At 49.2% G+C, this 12,356-nt stretch overlaps 1 protein-coding gene across 2 annotated transcripts in view; it reads left to right on the forward strand.

Annotated features, from left to right (window-relative positions):
- GYPC (glycophorin C (Gerbich blood group)) overlaps window positions 1–12,356 on the forward strand; it is a 50,533-nt gene that overhangs the window by 26,347 nt on the left and 11,830 nt on the right. The window contains exon 2 of one of the 2 annotated variants that reach the window (XM_010860829.1): window positions 6,422–6,466. The exons of the other annotated variant lie outside the window; for it this stretch is intronic. Coding sequence (XP_010859131.1) covers window positions 6,422–6,466 — 45 coding nt within the window. The remainder of the gene's footprint in view (window positions 1–6,421; window positions 6,467–12,356) is intronic. 2 annotated transcript variants of the gene reach the window in all.

Raw genomic sequence — 12,356 nt, forward strand, 5'->3', positions numbered from 1 at the left:
CTCCTGGGAACCATACAGGTGCATCCTTCTCTACAGATCAGTGAGTTGAGGGTTGGAGATAGTTAAAGTGGAGGAGCCAGGATTCATGACCGTCTATTGCAATCCACCCTCCCTTCACCTACAAGGTGCTCCCTTGAAACACTTTCAGACAGTTTTTGTAAAGAGCAGTTTTCTGATGTGCATTCTCCTTTCTCTTTACCACCACTTCGAGCAACACATTCCCAGTATTTAGATCAGAATGCACCCTCTCTTTCCTAGCACGCTTTTCAAACACTATTCCAGTAGGGAAAAAAATCTACAGTGTTATTACTCACAGTATCAGCTAACATGTATTGTGCCCAGACTCATCTGTGAGTGTGTGCAGATACCATCATATGCATCATCTCATGTCATCCTCACAAATACCCTCAGACCCCATTGCACACGTAGCAATAATGAGCCCAGCATGCCTCCACCCAGGGTAAGGAGAAGGCAGAGTCCCTTGATGCAGCCCCCTCCCTGGCTTGGGAGGAAGAGAAGAATTCCAGGGAGTGGAGGGGGAACATGCTTTCCTTCCTCAAGGATCATTCCCTCCATCTTCACCTTTTGAGTTCATGAATTCAAAGTCCTGTATCTCTGGTTCACTCTGGATCCCCTTAGTACATCCTGGAGGAAGTACTAGTGTCTGTCTGTAGAATGCAAGCACCCCACTCCTTCATCTGACAGGCTCTCCCTGAGGCTTTGACCAGATCCCAGGGCAGCACACCCTACCACCTCTTGCCACCATCCTTTTCACTTTCCAGGCCTGACATGGGTCTCTGTGGATCCTGCCTGTCAAAGCTCACAAAGGGAAGAGAAAAGCATTTTCTGTCTCCTGTTCTCCAACTTATGGAACCCAATAACAAAGCGTGGCTAACTACATCATCATCATTTACACATGCAGTCTGATCGAGGACATTTAGCCATGTAATTAGGTACCTAATTGTGCTGAAAATGCAATTATATGATTTCTTAAGTGAATTAAGTCCTTGGAGAAGTGGTAAGGCTTAGCACACGTGATCTAGCTGGAGAGCAGGGACCATGAAAGGCATGTCAGCACGACTATGGCCCGCACAGAGGCCAAGTGGCCAGTACTTGAACCACATGGGTGACCACGTGAATGTATGCACGTATGTACAGATGAACAGGCATACGTGCATGCACTGCACACACACACAAGATGTCAGCTTCACCTTACAATGATCTACTACAAACCAGGAACTTAATAAATGAGAGCCATTAATATCGCTGGGAGCTTTGTGTACCTCTGTGAAGTGACGACTGTTTAATGGCTCACTTGGAGACTCTCAGAGAGATTATTTATTTAACATGTGAGAGGCAGGTGTGTGGAAAAAATAATGATAAAAAAGTCAGTTGGGACATGTCAGAGGATATTTTATGCAACATCACTTATTCATCCAACAACCCAACATTGTGTCAGATAGTGAGGGGTCAAATACAATCCTCCCTCATTATAGCTCAAAAATGAGTGTAGAGATGGATGACCACAAAGCATTTTAGTAATGATTTGAACAAGTTGTTCAGCAAACTACAGCCTTCAGACTAAACCCAGCCTGTGGCCTGTTTAGCTAAGAAGGGTTTACATGTTTTTAAAGGATTGTTTGAAAAAACAGGAAAACCGATAAAACAAAGAAGAATATGCAACAGAGACCATATATGGGCTGCACAGCCTAAAATATTTATGAGAAAGGTTGCAGCTCCTGAAGGAATAAAGGAAGCAGCAGATGAGCCCGATGCAGAAATCAGGGAAGGCTTCTCAGAGGAGGTGACATGACCTGAACTTCATAGCTAAGCAGGAGTACTACAGCATCTCCATCCCCAGGAACTTCCTTCCAGCCAACCAGTCCACCACACACGAGAAACCATAAAGGATAAATTTAGAGGATTTGTTCCTGAAAGGAGGCCTGGGAGAGTCCAGAGGTTCTGAAATGTCAGGCAGTGGGGTGTGGACCTGTCCCACTGTACAACAAAAGGACCAGATGTGGCTTGCTGATCCCCAACACCGAGACAATGGGGAGGGACAGACCACTCAGCTTCTCATGCCCCTGTGGTCTTGATGCCAGGGATGTTAGCCCTTGAATCACCAGTAGGTCCAACCTGGGGACTGAACGATGTGACAGAGAAAAGCAGCTGCAGGGAAAGAAGGCACACAAATGCCTGGACGCCCAGGCCTTCCAGTTATCCCTGCCCCCAGATCCCTTCATCTCCCTGACAGCTCAGAACACAGGGACCAAAGGCTGCACCACCCAGCCTCCTACCCCAACCCGGCTGAATACGCCTCCCCTCCCTTGCAGCAGACACCTGGCTTTACAACTGGGCACAGTGTGGAAACAGGAGACGCTGTTGTTCCTTCCTTCCTGAACATACACATCATGCTCTCCTCCTCCAAGCAGACATCTGCTGTCTCTCTCAGAATCTCAGCTGTCTCACCAGCATCATTCTGTGAGCTGTCCACACACACACACACACACCCCATTAACCTCAATTCCCGCCTTTTGGCATCAGCTCCTGCAGTCATAACCAGAATAAAACATTCACAGGGCACTTCCAAAGTCTTCATTTCAAGCGGCCTGATCTCCAACAGCTCAGGCCTCTGCTGATTCCACATCTTCACTCCAGCAATTCCTCAGACAAGTGGGCATCTTGAATCCAGTACCTGACCACTTCCCCTGCCCATCACCTTCCATCTACTCACTTCCCCGCCGAGCATCTTAGGCTCCACAGCCCATAATCAGACCTCCTAGAAAATACGTTCTGAACCCATCACCTCTCATCTCTCCCACGAAGTTCAAGCCAGCATCCTTGGTTCTCTGAACTGTACCATGGCCCCTGCCTGGTCCCGTTCCTCTGAACAGTGGCCAGAGCCATCCTGACAGCATGACAATCAGTTCACAGTACTCTTCTGCTCCAAATCCTTCTATGGCCCCTGTATACCTCAGAGTAAGAACTGAAGCTCGTCCAGGGCTCTCTAGCCCCTCCATTATCCTCTGCTGTTATTTCTCTGACTGCATCTCCTACAGCTCATCCCAGGCTCACTCCACTCCAGCCACATTGGCCTTCTGGCTTGTCCTTAAATACACTGGAGCTGCTCCCACCCCGGGCCTTTGCGCCTGCTGTTCCTGCTGTCTGAGATACTCTTCTCCAGATCTCCACTGGATATCTTTTCCCATACCCCCTTCAGGTCGTAGTCAAATGCCACCTCTCCCTGGCCACACTTACTCAAATTTGTAACTCCTACTCATGGTCCTTGTCCTTTTTTTTTGTCTTCACACTGTCTAGTATACTCCATAGCTTGTGTTTTTCTCCTTTGTATTATTTGTATCCTTTCCCTTGAATGTAAACTCCAGAAAAAGAATTTCAGCTGTTTTTCTTCGTTTTTGCTGCTGTGTCCCCAGATGAATTTTGTTGAATGAACATGTGAACTCTCTTAACCTTTTCTCCTTTACTCCTACTGGCCCATGTTTAGATCAGTAAATATAGCTCTTCCCCCTCCTGTGCAGCTGAACTCAAGCCAGGCTAAGAGCACCCCGTATTCACACACACACACACCAGATTGACTGGTCCCCCCTACTCAGTGCTGTGATCCCCAATCCAAATTCTCTGTTCAACAAGCCCCCACCTCTCTCTGTCCATTTCCTCCCTCCACTTGTTTTCCCCCCAAGCACCAATTATGAGGGAGGCTTATCTCACTGAAAAAGAAACCTCTGAAACATCAAAAGAAGGTATAGAAATCCTTTTGAGGAGTTTTGCTATAAGGGGGAGCAGAGGAAGGGCCCAGGAGTGGGAGGGAGACAAGGTGTGAAGAAGGGAGCTTTATCTTTTCTTCAGTTTGCAGAACAGTGTGCTGTCAGGGGTGACCTGCTGGCAGGGGCCAATTTTGTGATGCAGGTGAGAGAGGGGAGGTCTCAGTGGTGACGTTTATCGTGTGTGGGGATGTGGAGTCTCATACACACACAGGCCCTGGGGAGCACAGGGCAGCCATAGACTGAGCAGGAGGAAAGTCGTGACAGGGCTGCCCAGCCACTGCAGGGGAGCCTGGCCCAGTCTCCCAGGTATGGCTCGCCCCCCACCCCGGGCTTCTCCTGGCTCACTGCCTGCTTCGTCCTGGGCTCCAGTGCTGCCACATGAGTCCAAGGCCCAGGGCTCAGTTCTGGCTCCTCTCCTTAATCTACATTTGCTGGGATGTGGCCCCAGCCCATGTCTGTGAGCACCGTCATGATGCTGGAGCAACCCCCTACCTCCAGCTACACCTTCAGCCCTCACCTTTCCCCGAGCTCCAGACTCCTCTCTCCGATGGCCTGCCCTGCACCTGTGCTTCACATCTAATACATCCCCGAGCTTAACACATCCTCATCTAGCGCTGATTTCTGCCCCCCTCCCTGCCCCACACCACACGCCCCTTGTAGTAAACTCCATCCTCCCTGCTCAGGCCAAAAGTCTGACTCTTTTTTCTTTCTTTCTTTCTTTGCACACTCCACATCTAATCCATTGGCAAGTTTTATTTGCCCCACATTCCAGATACACCCCAAATGTCTCTATCCCTCATCACCTGTGGCACCATGGTTCTTATCCAGGCGCTTGCCTAAACCATGGCCACAGCCTCTCCCATCTTTACTCAGGGTCTGTCCTCAGCACAGCAGTTGAAATGATAATTCTCTCTCATACACAGTTCATATGGCTCCTGCTGGACCCCTGCTCTGGCCTCCCACCCCTCACCGAGTGCTGCGGGGTCCAACCTGTCCTGTCATCACTGCACCTCCTAGCACTCTGGCCCTCACTCACTCTGCAGTGGCCACATGGTCCCTGGCTCACCTGGGAACACATCACCTGGCGAGTGTCTCCTTGAGATATTCCTCATTCCAATGTCTGTAGGGCTCACAGGCTCCAGTATTTCGGCCTGCATTAGTCCTTTGTGGCTACTATAATGAATGCCACAGTTGTTGTTGTTCAGTTGCTACCACATATCTGGGCTAAAGCAACAGATATGTATTTCTGACAGTTCTGGGCACTGAGAAGTAAGTTCAAGATCAAAGTGCCAGCAGGTCTGATGTCTGGTGGGGGCCACCTCCTGGTTCATAGCCAGGCATTTTCTCTCTGTGTCCTCAAGTGGCAGAAGGACTGAGGGAGCCCTCTGGGGTCTGTTTTATAATGGCACTAATCCCATTCACGAGGACTCCACCTTCATGACCTAGTCACCTTCCAATGGCCTCCTAATTCCACCACACTGGAGGTTAGGTTTCAACATATGAAATTGGGTAGGGGTGGGGAGGGTGGCAATGGCATCCCACTCTAGTACTCCTGCCTGGAAAATCCCATGGAATGAGGAGCCTGATAGGCTGCAGTCCATGGGGTCGCTGAGGGTCGGACACGACTGAGCGACTTCACTTTGACTTTTCACTTTCATGCATTGGAGAAGGAAATGGCAACCCACTCCAGTGTTCTTGCCTGGAGAATCCCAGGGACGAGGGAGCCTGGTGGGCTGCCATCTATGGGGTCACACAGAGTCAGACAGGACTGAAGTGACTTAGCAGCAGTAGCAGCAGCAGGGGAGGGTGGGGGGTGGAGGGGACAAAAGCATTTAGTCTGGCACAGCCCAAAAGTTGCCTCCTCTGGGTGACCTCCCTGATCACCTCCTCAGTTATTCTTTTTCCCTTTCCCCCTTTTTTGTGTCTTCAGGATTTATCACCTCCCTGGCCGTAAATCTTGAATCCCTATTTTTAACTCCCTATTGTCTCTCCCTACCCTAGAATGGAAAAGAAAACCCCAAGGGAGGGTCTTAGCGCAGTTCACTGTTAGACCTTCAGCCTCTAATAAAGGGAATGTGATGGGCCCTCAGTGAACCTTCTCTGAAGGGATGGTTCTGGCAGAAGCTTTGGAATCAGACCCCTTTCCCACCCCCCATGTTGCTGTTGTGTGACCTCAGGCGGGTTGTAGTTTGCCCCACTGAAAAGTGATGGGCATTGTTGCATCCAATTCAGTGGTTCTCCTGAGAAATTGCACCAATATACGAACTTATAAAGTGAGCCCCTAAGTGGTGGTGATTATATCATTATACATATCTAGAAAGGAGGGCTTTCGAGTGGGAAGAGAGACAATAGTCACTGGGGGGAGTGGAGCTAGAGTATAGCGGGAACCTGAAGGAACTTTTTAGCCAACCAAATACCTTGCCTTTGCTGCTGGTGGTGGTGATGTCGGGGTAGGAGAGAGGCATTCTGAGTGCCGCTGGGGCAGGGGGAGAGCCAGGGCCTAGCTGGGCTGGGGTCTTGGCCCTGCTGCTTTCTAGCTGCGAGGCCTTGGATAAGATCCAGGAGCTCCCTGGGCTCACTCTCCACATTTCTAAAATAAGGATGCCCACACCTGTCTCATGCCATTGTTTCTACAGGGACAGAGACGGCAGCAGTGATGGAGATTCCCCTTTGGTCCCCAGGTGAGTGCTCCCTCTACATCTGGGTCTTTAGGTCCTCACACGCCCAAGGTGGTCCATGGATGCCCCTGATCCTCCCCATGGGGCCACACTGTCTTCAGAAAGGGGGAGGAAAGGAGAAGTGAGGATACGGAAGTTCTTCCACCTACTGCCTGACTTTCCTGTGATAAGAAAGTCTATGACCAAATCTAACTCACAGGCCAGGCAGACACATAATAGCAGCAACCTCAGGGTGTGAATGGGAGAACAAACACTGGCCACACAGAGCCACGGGGTGGGGGTGGGGGGCAGGGGGGCCTGGTTCTGCTTTTGCCGGATCTGCGGGAGGAGACATTCTCTTCACATAAATCTTCAGAGCAGCCAGATGTTTCTCCCCCACCCCCCAGCAAGGAGAGGCTTTATAACCCTGGCCTCTGCTCTTTTCTAAGCTGGAGAGGTCAGGTCCTTGGTCCCCACATTGGTCCCCCAGCCTGAAATCAGGGCTGGGAGGAGCATCGCTGGCCCATTCCCTGGGCCTCCACAGTTCAGCTGCTCCTTATAGAGCTGTCTTCCCCTTCATAACTGGATCCACTCACTATCCATGTGCTTGGCCCTGGCTGGGGCATAACCGTCACCACCAGTGAAGGCTGGGGACCGTGACTTAGAGAAGCACTTGCATCAGCCCAGGGAGCTCAGTGATACAGCTGCAGGTGCATGCATGAACATATATGTGGATAAGGTTGTGTGTGAAATCTATATATTAGGAGAAAACGATACCCCCAAAACCTACCCCCTAACCTATAACGACCCAAAAGCTACCATCTCAAGAAAGTGTATTTCCTTTCTTTCCTTTTACTGACTCTTTTCTAGAATGTTTAACATAGTTTATATTTAGAGTCTTGTTCCTCTCCATTAAATCATACTATGAGCGTTTCCCCCTGTCACTAAGAATTCCCATGTGTCCCTCAGTAAGTGAGGCAGAACTGTCTGTCCTGTGGATGTATCATAATTTACAGGACCAATTTCTTGACGCAAAACATTTAGCTAGTCCTCTCTTATTTTCCATCTTAAACCCAATGGCAATATACTTTGCCAAACATGAATTTTTGTTGCTGTTTCAGGTGATTTCTCCAGGATCAATGACTAGAAATGGAGTTTGATATTTGGGGTGATATATTTACCAAAGAAGGTGTGAGAGAAGGAAAGGTACCCATTTTTGAGAATCCCACATTTTTTGAGCAATCTAGACAGCATATATTTTAGATAATAGCGTGTAAATACATGAAATATAATGAAAATTTTTGTAGCGCTTTATGTTTTATAAAGTACATTCTTAATTTTTCTTCACAACAAGTTTAAAATAGTGCATTATTCTATATACTGGTATCTAGAACAAAAGTAGTTCAGCCCCTGGTTTTCTGAGTTGGCAACCCACTTCTTCCATTGCGTGAAGTTGTTCTGTTCTTGAAAAGAAGCAGATTCAGTTTCAAGTGGTTAAGAGCTCAAGCTTCAGCAGGAGATCAAGCGCTGCCATGTAAATCTGGTCTTGTTAGTCTCTCTCAGCCATAGTAAAAGAGGCTGATGGAGCAAGGGTGGGGATGGTGTGTTTGGAGTTAAACAGCGGAAGTTGTAAAAGGAAGATCATCTGGTTAAGAGCCGTCATCATGGAGGCAGCAAAGAAAACATAACCATCCCTCTCTGTCCTCCAAAACTGCAGTTTCCTGCTGCCGTCTCCCAACTTAAATGGAAAGCAGCTGCCTGGAAGCTCGGGAGATGCAGAGTAGGGTCAGCCTCCCCAGGGTAAAGAGGAAGACAAGGAAGGGATCAACAGCCAGTGAAGAGATTCACAGGGCAAGTTCCCAAACAAAGGAACTTCAGTCCTCTGTGCGTTTGGAACCCAGCATGGCGGCACATGGAGGCATTCTGCTTCACCAACCTGGAAGCTCTCTGAAATCTCTCCTTTTAAGATTTTTATGGAGACTTCATTGCACAGGCATGATTCATTAAATCCTGAGGCACTGTGAGAACCCCACTTTGACTGAATCTGTGTCAACACTGTGGACAAGGATAATAAGTGATACTCAAATAGCTAGTCTAACTCATAAGAGGTCTATGGATGGTGACTACAGAGCAGCACCATTGCAACCGACACCAAGGAAATGGGTTGGAGAGGCTGCGGCACTCCCCAAGGTGGTCTAGGTGGTGAGTGGGGGCTCACGTCACCCTGTGGGACCACCCTTCATGTTGTCCCCTGTCCACTCCATGCCAGGTCATCATGCTCAGCTCACAGGTACCCAGGGGGCTCCCATCTAGCAGGTGGGGCTTTCTTGCACCCTCATCATCCCCATGGCTAGATGTAGCTAGGGCTGGAAAAAGTAGGTCCAGAGCCTTTCGGGCTCCAGCTGGCTCTGGGGGAGTGGGGAGTTGGGAAGCCAGGCCATGCTAATTGAGATACACAGTCACTTTCTGGCTCCTCAGAGCATCTCCAAGAACCCACTTGCTTTGACATTTTGGTGCCCCTGACAACTTTCTCTGGAGAAGCCCTTGCCCGCTACATCATCGGGGCCCGGGTGTACTTAGCTGAATCAGCCTTGGCTCTCATTCCTTCCCTGGGTGTCACCACGCTCACTCAGGGCACACATGGGCATCCAGGGCCAGCTGAGGACCTTCCAGAATTTCCAGAGAACAACGCTGCAGCCTCCTCCCTGGTCATTGGTCAGAGGGTATGCGTAGCGACCAGACCTCGGTACATTGTCCCCTGTCCCCTTGCCCAGACAGGCAGGGGAGCCAGCAGAGGTGACAAATGCTCAGACTGTGTCACTGTGCCAGGTCTCCAGCTCCATCAGCTGGTCCTGAAAGAAAGGGCGCTGAGGCTGTAGCCCAGGCAGCTGTGGCTGTAGCTGCTTGTTTGCATTGCTGAGAGGGTCCCAGCCCCCCACCCCCCGTCCCCCTGTCAAAGGACTGTAACAGTGTTTGAACAGAGCCTCATGCGCTGTCAGTAGCACTTACGGTCATGAGTTCAGTGGTTTGCAGAGGGAAGCCCCTGGACTAGAGCAGCATCACCTGCACAGGTGAGAAATGCGGGCTTTCAGGTCCAACCCGGCCCTGCTGATCAGAATCTGGGTGGTGGGGGCAGTGACCCACGGAGTTGGGGTGTGACAAATCCCGTGCCCCAGGCACTTCCCATGGACACTCAACTGTGAGAACCAGGGCCTCAGCTGTCAGTCTTTTAGGCTGGGGATTTACTATCTCTGTGTTACAGATAAGTAAAGGGGGCTATGAGACATGGAGGGGCTTGCCTCCAAAATTCTTTCCTACACCACAGGTGTCATCATCCCTCGAGATGAGAAGGGTGGAGTACCATACCATTTGAGGAGACTAGTACAATTCCTAAGGGTATTTACTGCCTCCCCTCTTTAGGGCCTTGTTTCTTGTACTCAGTGTATGGTGAGTACATTTATCTGTTCCCTCTTTATCCACAACTCGGCAAATTCCTTCCAATTGTTGCTGGGCTCTGGAGCCTGATCCTGACCTTGGTCAGAGCAGGGACCCTGTCTCTCTGTCAGACAGAATCCACCTTCTCTTCTTTCAACATGAAGATCACTGGGCTTGATGAAGGGACTTGTGCAAATCAGAACTTAAATAGTATATACATACATACATATGTATATGTATGTATAAGTGTGTGTATATATGTATGTATATGTGTATGTATGTATATGTGTGTGTGTGTGTATACATATATGTATGTATGTATGGTAGTGCTTTAGTCGCCAAGTTGCGTCTGACTCTTGTGACCCCGTGGACTGTAGTCCACTAGGCTCTTCTGTCCATGGGATTTCCCAGGCAAAAATACTGAAGGGGGTTGCCATGCCCTTCTCCAGGGTATCTTCCCAACCCAGGGATGGAACCCGCATCTCTTGTGTCTCCTGCATTGGCAGGCAGATTCTTTACCACTAGCGCTACCTGGGAAGCCTATAAATATTATGAAAATGAAGTCACTCAGTCGTGTCCGACTCTTTGCAACCCCATAGACTGTAGCCTACCAGGCTCCTCTGTCCATGGGATTTTCCAGGCAATAGTACTGGAGTGGAATTCCATTTCCTTCTCCAGGGGATCTTCCCAACCCAGGGCTCGAACCCAGGTCTCCAACATTGTAGACAGACGCTTTACCGTCTGAGCCACCAGGGAAGTCCTAACAATAAATAAATATTATAGTTGAGGACCAAAAAAAAGGACTTCCATGGTGATCTGTTGGTTAAAAATCTGGCTTCTACTGCAGTGGGGCTGGGAGTGGGTGGGGAATCCATCCTTGGCTGGAGAACTAAGATTCCATCATGCGGATGAGGTGCAGCCAATATATTGTGGTGTTGGAGAAGACTCTTGAGAGTCCCTTGGACTGCAAGGTGATCAAACCAGTCAATCCTAAAGGAAAGCAATCCTAAATATTCATTGGAAGGACTGATGCTGATGCTGAAACTCCAATACTTTGGCCACCTGCTGTGACGAGCCAACTCATTGGAAAAGACCCTGATACTGGAAAAGATTAAAGGCAGGAGAAGGGAACGACAGAGAATGAGATGGTTGGATGGCATCACTGCCTCAATGGGCGTGAGTTTGAGCAAGCTCCAGAAGATGGTGAAGGACTGGGAAGCCTGGTGTGTGGCAGTCCATGGGGTCGCAAAGAGTCAGACACAACTGAACAACAATATGCATATATTAATAATATGGTTGGTTCTCCTCTCTCCTTTTCCAGTGTGCTAAAGCCACACCAGCTGTTTCAACACCAGCTGCTCTGCCACAAAGAGCAAACCTTCTGAGCTCTTTTTGGTGGTATTAGTGTTGTCTTATCTGAGATTCTAGACCAGACACTTCTCTGGCCCTGCCCCCGCCCAAGCAGCAGATGGAGACCAAGTTCCAGGCTCCTCCCCAGGACCACACACAGCAGCCAGACTGGGATCTTTTCCTCCCCTTCTTCCGGTCTCTTTTGAATTCCATTTTCTTAGAAATCCTCAGATCTTCAGGAGGAAGAAGGGCAGGGTGTGGAGAGGAAAGAGTGGTTCCTTGAGTGTGCCTTGAGGCTATTTACTGCCCTCTTAATAAATCCCAAACTCCACACAACCCAAAGCTGACGAGGCCCCTCTTTCAGAGGAACATCCACGTATGGACAGTGGTGACTTCTGTATTGGAATAAGACTGTATTAAAAAAAAAAAAAAACCTCAGGAATAATAGCAGGGAAATATAGCTGGAGGAAAGCAGATACTCTGGGCTGTGAGTTACAGCATCCTCAACTTTCAGTTCCCCTCTATTGAGCACATCCCTCAAATAGCAATGCCTGGATATGAAAACTCCCTGAGTAAGGATCCAGAGGCACGAAGACCCCCTTTCCAGCTCCCTTATCTGCCAGTTTATCAATGTCAGGAATGGCTCTATTCTCCAGAGTAGGGAGCCCACCTCTCTTCTCCCCATCCCAAGTCCCAGTGCTTCACCCATGTGTAGTGATATGGCTGGTGTGTTGCAGCATGCAAGGCTTTGGTACCCACCAGACACCTGTCCCTGTTTTTATACAGTATAAGCAGGCACCGGGGCAACAGGGAAAGCTGGATCACAGCCAGGAGGAGGCAAATAAGGCTGAATCTTTGGATGGGGTTTCAGAGCAATGTGATGACATTGCACGGCGATTTGGCTGCCCTGGGATTGGGGAGATTATTTATAAGGCGACACACAAGGGACTGCAGATGGTGACTGCAGCCATGAAATTAAAAGACACTTGCTCCTTGGAAGAAAAGCTATGACCAACCTAGGCAGCATATTAAAAAGCAGAGACATTACTTTACCAACAAAGGTCTGTCTAGTCAAAGCTATGGTTTTTCCAGTAGTCATGTATGGATGTGAGAGTTGGACTATAAAGAA

This window comes from Bison bison, unplaced genomic scaffold (genome assembly GCF_000754665.1).
Source record: "Bison bison bison isolate TAMUID 2011002044 unplaced genomic scaffold, Bison_UMD1.0 scf7180017864471, whole genome shotgun sequence".
NCBI lineage: Eukaryota > Metazoa > Chordata > Mammalia > Artiodactyla > Bovidae > Bison > Bison bison.